This window comes from Coenobita brevimanus, chromosome 97 (genome assembly GCF_032717465.1).
Source record: "Coenobita brevimanus isolate Jiangsu-jjx chromosome 97, ASM3271746v2, whole genome shotgun sequence".
NCBI classification, from domain to species: domain Eukaryota; kingdom Metazoa; phylum Arthropoda; class Malacostraca; order Decapoda; family Coenobitidae; genus Coenobita; species Coenobita brevimanus.
The window spans coordinates 14098034-14114064 of record NC_137050.1 but is presented as its reverse complement, the minus strand read 5'-3'; the positions used below and the strand labels follow the sequence as shown (position 1 = coordinate 14114064).

General features: G+C 40.2%; 1 protein-coding gene across 1 annotated transcript in view; it reads left to right on the top strand.

Annotated features, from left to right (window-relative positions):
• Ndg (Nidogen) overlaps positions 1-16031 on the top strand; it is a 527328-nt gene that overhangs the window by 336077 nt on the left and 175220 nt on the right. Inside the window, exons 23-24 of the mRNA XM_080283492.1 lie at positions 4489-4587; positions 14046-14201. Coding sequence (XP_080139618.1) covers positions 4489-4587; positions 14046-14201 — 255 coding nt within the window. The remainder of the gene's footprint in view (positions 1-4488; positions 4588-14045; positions 14202-16031) is intronic.

Below are 16031 nucleotides of genomic sequence, written 5' to 3'. Positions count from 1 at the left end.
GATTTGGAGAAAGCATATGACAGGGTGGATAGAGAAGGATTGTGGAAAGTCTTAAAAATGTATGGAGTTGATGGGAAGTTGTTGAATTCCATGAAGAGTATGTGTGAGGGTGCTAAGGCTGCAGTGCATGTGGATAGTGAATTTTTTTTTCTTTTTGAAGGTTGGATTGAAACAAGGATGTGTCTCCATGGTTGTTCAGTCTGTATATGGATGGTGTTATATAAGAGATACAGGGTAGGGAAGTGGATGTTGGACCAGCCCTAGTGAGAGAGGAGTGTTTGGAATCTCCCTGTACCTTTGTTTGCCGATGATACTGTGTTGTTAAGTGAAGACAAAGGGAGCTGCAAGGCTTGGTGAATGAGTTTGGGAGAGTGTGTAAGAAACGGAATCTAAAGGTGAATGTAGGGAAGAGTAAAGTTATGGTCTTCGAGAGAGGTGAGGTCAGTGAATGTACAGTGAGGTTGGATGAGGAGGAAATGGAGAATGTAAGTGTATTAAGTACTTGGGTAGTGTGATGGGTAAGGATGGAAATTTAGAGGATGAAGTGCTTGAAAGGGTACAACATTGAAGAAAGGTTGCTGGTTCCTTGAAAGCAGCGATAAGAAACAGGGAAGTGAGGATCGAAGTGAAAAAGTTACTACATGACAGTATTGTGATACCAACTCTAACGTGTGGAAGTGAAGCTCGGACCATGTTGGAGGGACAGAAGTCAAGAGTGAGAGCTGTGGAAATGAGTTATTTGAGAGGAGCATGTGGAGTCACATGGAGAGACAGAGTGACAAATGAGGAAGTGAATGATAATTGTAGTGTGGAGGTGGATGTGATAGGAAGCATTAGGAGAAACACATTGAGGTGTTTTGACCATGTGGAGAGCATGAAGAGTGAGAGACTAACAAGGAGAGTGTATGTGAGTGAGGTGGAGGGGGGAAGAGGGAGGAAGAGGCCAAGGTTGAGATGGAGGGATGGAGTGGAGAGGGGTATGAGAGAGGGTGGTGTGAGTTGGAAGTAGGGCAGTGAAATGGCGGGAGACAGGGCGACATGGAGGCAATTTGTTTGTGGCCACCCCTTATGGTATAAGGCATCTGGCAATAGATAGATAGAAATATATATATATATATATATATATATATATATATATATATATATATATATATATATATATATATATATATATATATATATACACAGTATATACTGTAAATAACTCAATCCTCGTAAATCGCGTGTTCATAAATCACGGCTAGGTGGCCGTCAGACTGCCGGCAACCTTAAATCACTATTAAGTCACGAACATCGCGGATCTAGGCACCCAAGTGGGCCTTTTCCGAGGAGAACTGTAAACCGTGGCATTCAAATTGAAAATCGCGACCCAACAACCAATCACTGTGCATCCCTGGTGGCATATGTGCATACTAATGCCGCCATGTTGTTGTTGTTCTTGTTCCACCAGTCTGCACACTACAGACTGTCGCCGTGGAGTACAAGAGCTAACTGCCTTTTTTGTGCAACTTCCCCCCGCCTCCTACCTGCCATGGCCCCTCCCGACCCCGCAATGAAGCGCTCTAAGCAGTATGGCGTCAAGAAGGTGCCGCAGTTGTTGTACAATTAACGTTTGGAGCTCATTCGTCGTGTTGAGAGGTGAAAGAAGTTTTCAAAGCTGGCAAAAGAGTTTGGGAAGAACAAGTGCTGGGAGGTTCTAAGTTCTTCCCAACACCACCGCACTCCATTCACTTAAGCAGTTTCATCATAGGATTAAGGTGAGATTCCGTAACATGGCTTAATTCTATTTAATACATGCACTGAATATTCCTAAATTTGTATGTTTGTGTTTGATGGTGCCTAGATAGGTGTAGGTAGGCTGCTATGGGGGCGGGTTGGCCAAAATCCAGACCCAAATTATATTTTTAACATAAGAGTTATTATTCAGATATCACGGAATTTGTAAATCACGGCAGTGGTCCAGACCCAAATTGCCGCGATTTACAAAGATTGAGTATATATATATATATATATATATATATATATACTGTATATATATATATAGATTGAGTGTGTGTATATACACACACACACACACACACACACACACACACACACACACACACACACACACACACACAAGAAAGCTTTTGACACAGTACCACACCAAAGACTTTTATGGAAGCTGTACCATCAAGGAAGAATTCGAGGCAAACTGTTTTGTTGGATGCAAGACTTTCTCATAAAAAGAGAAATGAGGACAGTACTAAGAGGAAACTACTCATCATGGAAAGAAGTGACTAGTGGAGTATTACAGGGTTCGGTGCTGGCACCAATCATGTTTTTAGTGGACATAAATGATATAAACAGTAACACTGGAAATGAGAGCTATCTGAATATGTTTGCAGATGATGCAAAAATGCAAAGGAGAATTACTAGCACAGACTCTTGTAGGGAGCTACAAGAAGAATTAAATAAACCTCATGAATGGAGTAGTACATGGCAAATGGAATTCAGTGTGGACAAGTGTCATGTAATCAAGTTTGGTAAAAGTGGAAAAAGACCTGATTGGGATTATAAGTTAGGAAATAAAACCCTATACACATCAGAAAGAGAGAAAGACCTAGGTGTGATTATCAATAACAGACTATCTCCGGCTGACCACATCAGCGAGAAGGTACGGAACATGTATACACTGCTTGCAAATATGAGAATAGCATTCACATACATAAATGAAGACATGCTAAGAAGGATAATAACGTCATTCATTAGACCAACCCTGGAATATGCATCAATAGTCTGGAGTCCTCATCTCAAAAAGCATATAGACAAGATTGAAAAAGTTCAAAGGGCCGCTACAAGATGGATACCAAGCTTAAGGGACCTAAGCTACAAAGAAAGACTAAATAAACTGAATCTGCCAACACTACAGGAGAGAAGGAAAAGAGGTGATATGATAATGCTATATAATTGCATATCAGGAAAGGAGAAAATAGACATAAATGATTACTTAACATATGGAGAAGCATCAGCAAGAGGACACTGCAAAAAACTGCATAAGAAGAGAGGTGATAAAGACGTAAGGAAATTCAGTTTCCCAAACAGAGCAATTGATCAATGGAATGCACTACCGAATGAAATAGTGTGTGCCAAAACAATTCACAAATTTAAGGATATGTACGATAAATATGGTTTAAGACACGGGACAGTACGAGCTTGACTCATTTCTGTAAAGATACAATTAGGTAAGAACACACACACACACACACACACACACACACACACACACACACACACACACACACCATGGTCCCAATTAATGCACCTATATGGTGGATGCACGATTTTGTGCTATTTGATATCGTGCTAATTGATACACTTAACTTATGGGGAAAAATTCATTTGGTGGATGAGTAACTCCAACTTTAGGGGTTAAACTCTTAAACACTGATAATTACTCATTTACTTACTAACAGTATCATCATCATCATCATCCAATCCTATGTCGCCCCACAGTGGAGCGTAGGAACCCGGGGCTAGGCAAGTTGGTCCTGACATTTAAGATGAGAGTGACCAGCCTCACTCATCCCTGAGTGGCATTACATGAGCAATCAACCCCAACCATCCCTTGGATATAAACCTTCACCGGCACAATCCGATTGGAGCGGAATAATTACCCACTAAACCACCAGGCGCCAAAATCTGGTCATATGGTTACCACCATCTGGCCACGTACTGCATTGGCGGACACAAGGGGTGCTGTGGTTGAGCCAATGTCGCATGCTATAAATAATATGCTTGCACCCAGTCGGCTTGCGCGGGCTGATTACACTTGGTTCACAGATTACACACACATCCAAAGCCACTCCAGCACTACAATTACACTTACAAGCACTTCTCGCCCTACATACAATCTCTACCAGACAGCCTAAGCCACTTGGTAGCGATACATTGGCTGTATTGTCCCCACTTCAGTCGGGATAGGCCGGTCCTGCAGTGGACACTCACAACAGCTGATGAGATGAGATATATACATACAGTATATGTATATGTGTACTGTGTATATAAAATGCTACTGCCTTTTATGTGTTCTACCTATGAATAGTAAGATATTGCATGAGTAAGCATATCAGTAAGCAGGTTTGGCTATACTGTACAACGGGGATGTGGGGTCCAGGCTGGAGATGATGTTAACACGTTACCTTATATAAGAAATTTCAGTTATTTGACTTGTGTGAATCCAGCACACATGACACCATATGTTAACATATTAGCTGTGCAGCATGGCTGGCTGTATTTTGAATATATTTGCATTTCACATTTCTTTATTCACTGGTAGCTGGACTAACACGGTGTAACAGAGTTAAAGAGTAGCTGTCCTCTCTTGTCCATTCTTCAGTTTTGCACATTCACTATTCTGTCAGTACACCTCACTGTTCTCTCTGTATACCATACTTATTATTACCCAGTTTTTTTCAACATACCATTGAATATTACCCCTCTTTACAGTTTCTGCAGTTCAGCCTTATTGTGGAGCAGCCAAGTGCACCTGTCCTGATGGATACATATACAACGAAGCCCTCAGTACTTGTGATGCCCAAGTAGGCGGTAAGTTTCTTGTGGTATGTACCAGTACATAGTAGAAGTAGTTTATTACTTTATGTACATTATTTTGTGTAAAGGTTAATGTAAATTCTGTTTTGTTAGTATACAATATAGTAATTGAAGGCCATGACACATTTCTAATGTTTAGGAATGATTATTTTGACTGCTGGCCAAGTACGTCACTAGTTGTTTGATTGTGTTTCTCGTGCAAACATTATTCAGACTTTCCTAAATTGTTTTTATTGTAGTTACAATACTGTATTTGAGCTATTTGTATTATCAGTACATGGGGATTGCTGCAGTGTGGGGTTTGGCTCAGATTTATTATTATTATTTTTTTTTTTTTAATGTGAGGAAGAAGGAACCAAAGGATGAGCATGCAAAACAGTTCCCTTCAAAAAAAAAAACTACAAAAGAGAGCCAAATTCAAGATCTGTTCATTTCAAGTTGCCTGGACACACTGCATTTGAAAGACTGGAGATCATAGGAAGTAGGAAATACAGACAGAGGGAGACAGTTCCAGAGTTGACCTGTTGCATAAATGAAGGACTGAGAGTAACGGTTAACTCTTGCATTAGAGAGTTGGACAGAAGAGGGATGAGAGTTTGTCGCTAGACGGATACTACACACTCGTCGTAGAGGTGAATGGATGCAAGCAAACAGTTCAGAGGAGCAGTGACCATTGAAGTAGTGATAGAAATGAGATAAAGAGGCAACAGTGCAGCAAAGAGACAGAGGTTGAAGGGAGCCAGTAAGAGGAGGAGAGTTAATGAGACGAAAAGCCTTTGACTCCACCCTATTTAGAAGGGCTGTATGTGGGGAGCCTCCCTACACGAGAGTTTTACTCTAAACGGGCAAATAAAACCTGTGTATAAAGTCAGCAACTGTGCAGGGGTAAAGAAGGAACGGAGTCGGCTTAGCACACCTAAGTGCTTGGAAGCAGATTTTCAAGAGATGTGAAATGTAATATGATCTTTCCAAGGTAAGTCCCAAGGGAGTGAAACACCAAGCATGTTCAAGGAAGATGCATGATTGAGCTGGATTTTATTAAACATTAGTGGGTACTCCTGTGGAAGATTTTGACAGGTTGGTAGGTGTAAAAACTGATTCTTTGATGCATTAAAAACAACAAGATTATGTTTACCCCAGTCAGAGGTACATGCCAAGTCAGACATTAGGTGTGCCATTGCTTCATCCCTTGTTTGTAGAAGTATCTGCTGTGATGGACGTTGCAGAAACCAAATGGAAAGGTGTAGCGTGGAATCATCAGCATACGAGTGGGTAGGGTTAGATGTACAGCTTAGAAGAGCATTGATGAATAAAAGAAAGAGAGTTGGTGATAGGACAGAGCCCTGAGGAACACCACTGTTGATAGATCTAGGAGAAGAACGATGGCCATCTACAACAGTGGCTATAGAAGTTCCAGAAAGGAAGCTGTAGATGAAGGCACAGATAGAAGGATAGAAACCGTAAGAGGGCAGTTTGGACAGACATGGGCATGATTATTTAAAACAATTAACGCTCATCTTATGTGTTGGGACCAACTGCCTAGCCCCGGGCTCCTATGCTCCTCATGGGGCAATGTAGGATTGGATGATGGATGGATGGATGGATGATTTGATTTTGATTATTGCCCTGAATATTTTTGTGATGATTTGATTAGGATTAATCCATTTTATTTTTTCTGATTATGATTTGATTATGATTATTATGTTTTATTATTTTTTATTATGATTAGATTTTTCTAAAACTTTTATGATTATGATTAAGTTATAATTATAATCATATTAAATTGTGATTATTTGTTAAATTTAAGATCATATTATTATAGTGATTATGTTTTAGGCTACTTTTTATGGAGGTAATAAATTTTTCAAAAAGTAGTTTAGTGGTAATGCATAAGATCAGTGGTAGCAATGCATACTATATAATCCTCCTTAACTGCTTATTCAGTTTTCTTTTTATTAAAATAATGACCATTTTAAATCAGTTTTCAACTCGTGTAATAAAAAAATCATAAAATCAAAGAGAAAGATGTACAAGAGTGTGGGAATTATCGTGGAATTGAACTGCTATCACACACAATGAAAGTTTGGGAAAGGGTACTGGATGAGAGACCGAGGCTGGAGGTGGAGGTGGCCAGAGGTCAGTTTGGTTTTATGCCGGGAAGTGGAACAACGAACCCAATATTCACAGCGAGACAAATGGCAGAAAAGTATAGAGAAATACAGAAAGAACTACATATGGTATTTATAGATCTAGAGAAGGCCTATGATAGAATACCACAACAGGAGTTGTGGAGATGTTTGGGAGAGAAAAAAGTACCAGAAAAATATGTAAGACTGGTAAGGGAAACGTACAGGAATGTTAAGACACGAGTGAGGAGTGGAGCAGGCATGACACAGTTTAGGAGTGGAGGTGGGGCTGCATCAGGGCCCTGCGCTGAGTCCATTCCTTTTCAACATTGTATTCGACGTGTTGACAGAGGATGTAAGAATGAGGACACCGTGGGACATGATGGTGAGTAAGTCAAAAGAAGGGATAGAGCGCAGACTGGATGAGTGGAGATTAGCATTGGAGAGTAGAGGAATGAAAATAAGTAGAACAAAGATAGAATATATGATGTGTACAGAGCGGGTGCATAATAGACGTGAAAGTATTAGGCTGGATGGTGTGGAGCTGAAGAGGGTGGATGCATTTAAATACCTGGGATCCACCCCATCAGCAGACAGTAGTGAAGATAAGGAAATAATCGGAAAAATCCAAGCAGGATGGAGAAGTTGGAGAGATGTATCAGGAGTATTGTGCGACAGGAGAATGCTAGTGAAATTAAAGGGGAAGGTGTACAAAATTATGGTAAGACCAGCAATGACACAGGGTGGAGGCACTACCTGTGAAGAAAGTACAGTACACGAGAGGAGGATGGAAGTAGCAGAAATGAGGAAGTTGTGATGGATGTGTGGCATGACAAGGGAGGACAGAATCAGCAGTGCAAGGATCAGAGGAACAGTGAAGGTGGTGGAGGTTTTGAAGAAGACACAAGAGGCAAGTCTTAGATGGTACGGGCATGTCATGAGGAGCGATGGACAAAATGACGAGAGGAGAGCACCGGAAATGGAAGTACAGGGAAGGAGGAGGATTGGAAGACCCAAGATAAGGTGGAAAGATTGCATAGTGACGGATATGAGAGAGAAGGGTCTGGATACCAACATGGCAGGCGATAGGCACAGATGGGAGAGGCTCATCAAGAACAGCTACCCCTTATAAAGATGGGTAAATAAAGATGACGAAGAAGAAGAAGTTAGGTTTTATTAGTTATGGTACTACCATTACTGTTGAGAAATGTCAGAGCCTACAAATGTACATCATATAACCTAAATGCACTAACTTAAGAATACATTTCATGCAGAAGCTAAAGATACTTCAGTCTGTGAATTTAAAAAAAATAACACTGCAAAAACATACTGATATGATGGTATCACACATAAAAGAAAATATAAAAATGGTTTAACTTAAAACTAAGTTTGCATACATATCCTCACTGACAGGCAAGTTTTAAAAATTCATAACTGAATATGCTTGTTGTATTTGATAAACATCAGCTCCTCAAAGCGAACATTAGTCATTGTACAGCATTCAGATCGAATGACTTTTCCAGCAATGGAGAAAAGTCTCTCAACTGGTGCTGAAGATGCAGGGATGCACAGATAGCAGAGGGCTAATTTTGTGAGTTTTGGGAATGTCACTTGATTCTGTTGCCAGAAGAGAAGAGGATCAGTTTCATCATCTGCTGTTGGCTGACTTAGATAAGATTCTACTTGTGATTGAAATGATGATTATGATGGTGAAGGCACTGAAGGGCTGCTTGATGGGACTATGAACCTGAACAGCTTGCCCCTCTTTTTTGGTGCGGCTCCTGGGGCCGTCGCATCATTGGTCTCGCCAGAATCACTGGAAGTAATTTCAACTACTTTTGAGTTCAGAAGAGCTTTCACCACCATAACTTCGTCTGCTGAACACCAGTCCATCTTGAAACGTGGATCTAGAAGGGAAGCCAGCTGAAAAATCTCTGTCTTCAAGGATGCTCAACCTCCTGTCAGTAGAGTTCATGAGAGTGGTAACCATCTTTGACTTATACACAAGTGATAGTTGTTGAAGTTCAGCCTTTGGTCCATTAATACATGGAATAACCTTACTTAATGTTATAGTATTCTCTCCTTGGCATTCTAGAGTTGCTGTAACAGCAGGCAGGAATCCCGCCACTGCAACCACCAAAAATATGTTTTATGGATTCCTCAACTAGTCACTAATATATCAGCTTGGAACCCCACAGCTGATCACCAATTTATATATCAGCTAAGTCGTGACCTCACAGTTGATAAGCAAGGTAACGTTGCTCCTGGTCAAAGTCACTTCCGGCCGATACACTTCACCAAAACGTCTTCTCACACACTGGAGATGGTGGGAATCGGTGTAGAATCCTGTTGAAGGAACTTAGAAGGTAGCGTGTGCAGGTGAACTGAAACTGGGCAGATTAAATCTCTCTCTGTCGGCCACAGAAAGATACAACTGCGACACTGAGAGAGCTCAGAGTTATACGTCCCTCTCGTTTGAATGATAAATGCGTTCTGCCCTACTCGGCCGCCATCCCCTCTGGGTGTGGCGCCGAGTCAGCTAAATCAGAGGTGCTAAACCTCCATAGACAACTGGGATTTATACATGAATAGAAGCATCATAACTATACCATGTACATTATGCACCTCAATAAAATAGTATTGATTACATTAAGGTATACCAACAAGGTAAATATTTCCCCCGAGACTTAAACATATATACAATTCATATTTCTCTATTGCCTTCACTTTACTCTAGGTTTTGATTAAAAGATGTCTGATTGCGCATCCCATCCCAAGCCACACTTTACAGTGAAATGGTGTTGGGTATTTATCATTCATACTACGTTGCACATTGTTAATTATGAATAAACAACTTTATATGTAAATGCAACAATAGTGTGAAACTACAACTAGTCATGGGAAACAATATTGGCACCAGAACATTGCTACCTCAAAAGGTGTTAGGATGTCAGTGATTTCTGTGATGAGATTAAGCTCGTATTTGTTCAGCTTTCCTGGGTAGTCCAGCTGATCAAGCTTTACTGGGTCAATACTGAGGACAGAACGAAGCATTTTATTACTGCTGTTCCATCTGCCAGAGTTCTTGGCTTGGAGTCTGCATTCACCTTCAAGAATGTTCGAAGCAAGAGCAGAGTGGCGAATGTGGGATATGAGACGAGAGGCTTTTCCAATGGCCTCTGATACAGGTCCAGTTTCCTCCAGGCCATCCTTCACATTATTTTGTAAGTTGTGAAGAAAACAGCAAACATGCTCAGGCAAGAGCTCCAGGATCTTCTCGTTATTTGCGGGTACGCCAAGGGCATCCTCTTCATCCTCACTCTCACTGACAGAATCTTGAGCAGCATCTTGATCATCAGTGCCAGGAAGTGTCACAAAAGTTTTCAGCATATCACTGGCACTGTCTGTAACAACTGTGAGGATCTTATTTTCACAGTGAAAGCTTGTAATGATTTTGTGTGGGTATGGGAGTTTGAAGTTCAACAAACATTGCCACCAACTATCCTGTCACAGTGCTTACACTTTAACTTCACTCGTCTGTTGGGATCTGCTGTAGATGACCCATGAAAGTGGTCAGGTATAACTGGTGGGCCCATGGTAACAGACAACAGAAGTGTCTGCTCGGTTAAGTGTCTGGGACGAGTGGCAAGTGGGAGTGAGTACTGAGGTAACTAGCCAGCTGCCAGCCTCATAACAGGCTGACATGTATAAACATGTAGAGTGGTACTATGCCTACTAAGCATGCTGGAACATGTATGTGATGTGTATGGCAGCACTGGCTGGTGTATAAAGGAGAAACTGTAAGAGAGTAAAATTGTTACATGGAAATTAACAAATAATCACAATAATCATATTTTAATAATTGATTATTGCTTGTAAATTTTTTATTATGATTTTAACTACTGTGTAAATTTTGATTAGATTAGTTTATGATTATATAACTTACCAAGAAATTGATTATGATTTGATTATTAATACATAATCACAACCATGAATTATGATTTTTTTATTAATAATCATAATCATGCCCATGTCTGGTCAGTGCAGTTAGTGAAGTTTTGTGTATCTTCAGTACTTGTGAAAATAGCGAAGTTGGAAAGCATTAAGTTAATTATTTGGAAAATAAAGACAGTGAACTTAAGAAACCAGTGTCTATTTACAATGCCTAGGCTGTTCTTGTGTACTGTACACCAAAAGGCTGACCATAGGAAGAACAGCTCACTCGTAACGCCTTTCCTATACTGATCTACCGCTGTTGGAGGGTGTGGCAGTTTGGGACGGGGATGTATGTATATTATTTTATTAATTTTTCAGCCAATGTTAAATGCTTTAAGGAAAGAAAAAGTAATTATACCTGTATTGAAGATACAGTATTACAGTTGCAGATATGAATATTGATGCCTTCATTATGATAATGCAGCTAATTAATGATGAATTTCAAAATTAGTAATGCAGTCATTGGAGCCCAACATAGTATTCTGAAACTGTGTATGAGTATTATGAATGGTAGCCTAAAAAGTTGAATGATATTATTGTCCACAATTGTACATGCCAGAACATTTTAGTTATTAACACAGGTACAACACCAACTTTCTGGCACCCTTGGTTCCAGAGCCTTGCCAGATAAACTGTTTTGTTAGACTGACTGAGGCCACATATGTCACGTGTATTGCAGTAAAAGTCCATCAATCTGAATGGCAGTGGATCGAAAATCATTCGGATTATCAGATTTTTCGGATTTTGGGGTGGGAACCCTAGGACACTTAATTTCATGTTTAAACTGAAATTTTACCGAATGGATCTCTTTTCATTCATTCATAATACAATATGGCACATATTAACATAACTTTACCTATTACACAAATTTTTTACTTAATAATGTATTACTGAAGACACGAACTGTAATTGGTAAATTAAGAGGTGTTATGGGTTGTCTAAATCACCAGTAATGCATAGTGTTGAAAACAGCAGTTGTAGGCAGGTAAATCCAATTAGAGAGAGTAAGTGTAGGGTTAATAATAATATGCAAGTATTGTAAAAGCACAAAAACTTAATATGTATTACTGTGAAAAATTCCTTAAACCTACGGTACAGTATATTTCACTTTGTTTGTCACTTTCACTCATCGTCCTCGAGCATCGGCTCAGGACTACCTACTTCTTCCAAGGTTCCTTGAGGTGCCTTCTTTGGAGTGTAGGTAGCTGGTCTTGGGTCGTCATCAGTGGATTTACCTGCCTGGTTGCTCATGCACTTCAGCCAGTCACAGGTATCAGCCTGCCAGACAGCCTGTACACGTTTCTTGTAGAACTCATTTCCCCAGATATGGAAATTGATCACCTCAGTCCCATTGTAATGATTATTTTGTTCAACGAAATGAACCAGTTTATCAGAGTATACAGAAGCTTCCTTCCGTGAAACTTCTATGACCACACTGTTTGGCACTTCGGCCCATTTGGCGCCCAGTTTGAAATTTTTAATTTTGATTATTTTTACTTTTGGATTTTTTGTCAGCCTTCTTCAAAACCTTGGATTATATGGATTTTCAGATTATCTTCGGATTAATGGACATTGACTGTAATTCAACAGGGATCAACGGAGGTTACATGTAATAAATGAACAAGGACCAACAGAGGTCACGCATAATATTTCAACAAAAACACCCAAGACCCAGTATCCTTCAGTGTAGTCACACTCATATTCTAGTTTAAGTTTCATGGAACAACTGAGCCTGGTTCTTTATCCAGTTGCTTGACAAGTTCACTTCATCCAACACTGTCAGAATCATTCCATCATCCCTCGATCATGCATGGCACTCATGCCATATTGCATAGTTTTCCTAATGCTTATTTGCCTCTTAAAATCACAGTCTGCATAGATTTACAGTATAATTTCCCCTTTGCATCTTTATATCATAAGCAGTTCACGAACCATTACCATATGTATCACACAGTTTCTGCTTGGGAACACCACAGTTCAGGTTTTTCAATTTTTCTACTTATCCTTCTTAATTGTTTTCGTTTTTAGCATCCATACATCATCCAATCCTGTGTTGCCTAATGAGGAGCGTAGAAGCTCAGGGCTAGGCAAGTTGGTTGGTCCTGACATTTAAGATGAGATTGACCAGCCACACTCATCCCTGAGTGGTGTTACATGAGCAGTAAATATTTTTCTTTAAATCCCCTCAGATAGCTGTTACTACACCATTGTGACCAGGCAGATAAATGAAAATATGTGAATATACAGGCGGCCAGTGTAGTAGGTCACTGGGTAGCTATGTATCGACTACAAAGGTAGCGGCATTCCTCTTGGCGACTGGCTTCCACATGCAAACAACCCCGAAATGTAATAATGCTTTATGCACTCCAGACTCACATATAAATTGTCCTAGTAGATACCAGTGATGCAAGTGATATAGTATTTAAGGGTTATCTTAGCTAAAAGAATGAGAAATTTGATGAGAAGTGCCGTATTCAGACAGGAGCAGAAATTGATGATTAGGAATGGTTATTTTTGAGATTATCATATTCACAGACAAAATGCATTGATAATAATGGTGGCTTACAAAGTTTCTGATAGGCAGGGAAAATATGAGAGAAAAGGATCATCTGGTTCACAGTTGAGAGTAGCAGAATCAATATAATTATTGCTGATCCAGTCCCTCCAGTCTTTTTAGAGGTTATTATTTGGGTATTAGACAAAAAAGTGAGTGTAAACTTGTGGGCTCCGAATCAGTTTACATCTGTTCATATTTATTGCCTTATTTGATTATTGAGATTTTTTGTCATTTCAGTAGTTTGGTGGACCAGGTAACCACAATCAAGTTAGGTTTGACTGTATTGGAATAGACTGGTGTTTATGCTTGACACCACCATTGACACTTGCATCATTTTTAGAAGCCATAGCTAGTGTTAAATGTAGGTAAAATAAGAATTAGACAAAATACAGGGATCACCACCAAGACATGCTGTGTAAGCAATCCAAGTGAGTATGCACAACATTCAACGCTATCTATGGCTGCCCAGTAAACTAGTCTGGCAGGTGTGGGAATTTCAAGTGCCCTCACTTAATTTTGTCCAAATTAAAAGAGGTGCTGGACCATGCGATGCCAGATAATTGGTATTGTAACTTTAGTTCTACTTTATTAAGACAACTGCTGTTCGGTGTGTTTGCTATATATAGATAGATAAATTAGGTAGATTGAAATTAGAATGTAGGACCTATTTGTCTGTAAAGTATAATGTAATGACAGGTATTAGTGCCTATCATTGAGTGTTTATATTTATTCTTTATCCATATCTCATGTGGCATGATTGACACTCGAACCAGGCGGAAGTGAGGCTCGGCCACTACCAGAATGTTTCAATGGCCAATGTGTCTGTCCAACTGGGTATTCGTACAGCTACACTCACCACGACTGTCAGCCCAATGCTGCCCCCGACTATAACTACCACATACGAGGTGGAGGTGCCAGTCGGAGGAGGGGTAATATCCCTTTGTGTCCCATAAATTGTACTGCTATATGCTTCATGTTGCTGTTGCTGCAGCAAGCTTTTTGCCGAGGCAGTGCAGGCTGCTTGTAGGAAGGATTAAATGTTTGCATAGTAAATGTAATGTGATGTTCTTTGTTAAAGATGACAGCTTTTGTGTGTTCAGTACTGTGAGAAATTTAATTGATATGCAGATTTTTTTTTAGTTTTTCACATATGATCGTAAGGTTTATCTACTAATGGTTCTCTGATTTTAAAGTTTCTTGAAGATTTTGCCTATATATACCATCAGTTATTCATAAATGACGTCTCACATTTGGTCATTACAATGACCTTAAGTCTGTTAGTCATTGTACTGTAAAAGAGTTAAGTTTTGCAGACACTTTGTTTAAATCATATAATATATGGCTTTTTCTGCAAGTGGTTGGGGTTTGCTTGGAAGAAGAAGAGAGGCAAGTAAGGAGGAAGAAATCAGTACAGTGGAAGTATTAGAAGCAATGAAGAATGTCAAAACAGGGAAAGCTCCAAACTGATGCAATGTGTGTGGTGAAATAGTAAAGCACGGGGAGAAATAGAGGTAGAAATGATATGGAAGATGTGCTGATTGGCCTGGGAGGAAGGTAGGATTCCGGAATAATAGAAGTCACGTATAATAGTTCCCCACTACAAAGGAAAAGGAGGGAAAGATGTGTGGCTACCATAGGTGTGCTTGTTTTCTCAGTGTAGTTGGAAATATATATGGAAGGATACCTATCGATAGAGTTAGAGTATTAAGCAAGGATTTAGTTGGAGAAGAATTGAGTTTTAGGAAAGGAAGAGGGTGTGTAGATCAGTTATTCAGTTCTCTCAAAGGCAGTAACTTTACTCATTATCTACACTCACTTTTAGAGTCTGTTAAGAGGGCAAGAGAGGGAGTATGTCTGATGATAAGCAAGAAGTGGAAGGAGAATATAAGAGAGTATGGAACAGCAGGTGCAGGGATTGTATGGGTGAGGATGAAAGTAGGTATGCAAGCGTGGGCGATTGTATGTGTGTATGCTCTGACAGAGGACCAAGTGGCAAGAGTGAAAGATGAGTTTTGGTTGAGAGTAGAAGCATGTATGGACAAATTTGAGAGGAGCGAGAGAGTGCTTTTGATTGGAGATATGAATGGCAAAGTTGGGAATGTACGAGTGGATGGAGTGGTTGGTCAGTGGGGTGTGCCAGCTGAAGTAGATGGGAATGGTAGTGCTTTGGTGGACATCTGTGCTGATAAGGGGTTGGCAATAGCCAACACCTACTTTCGGCATAAGATGATGCACTGGTATACATGGAGAGTAACGAGGAGGATGGATGATGAACTTGTTGAATGAAAGGCAATGATAGACTACGTGTGTGTGAATGAGTGAATGAGGAGACAAGTGTTAGATGCAAGAGTGTGGAGAGGGTGGGGGAATGGAGTCTCGGACCACCACTTAATGATGTCCAAGGTAAAGCTGCAAAGAAAATGGTTAAGGAGATGAAGGGGAAGACAGGAGGAAACAGCTCCTGTGAGAAGAGTGGAGAATTTGCAAGATAGTGAGAAAATGGCAGAGTATAAGAGCATAGTGGAAGCAAGATTGGGAAGGTATGAGCTAGAGCAGATGGAAGGGGTGGAAGACATATGTAAGATATTCACAGAAGAGATAGGCGCAGCGTGTGAGGTGGTTTGTCAAGTGAGGAGGAGATGCAAGGATGTGCAAGGGACAGCATGGTGGAATGATGAGGTGAAACGAGCTGTGGAACAAAAGAAGAAGGCATATAGTGAATGGTTAGCGAGTAGAGGTAGGGGAGAAGATGAGAGAGA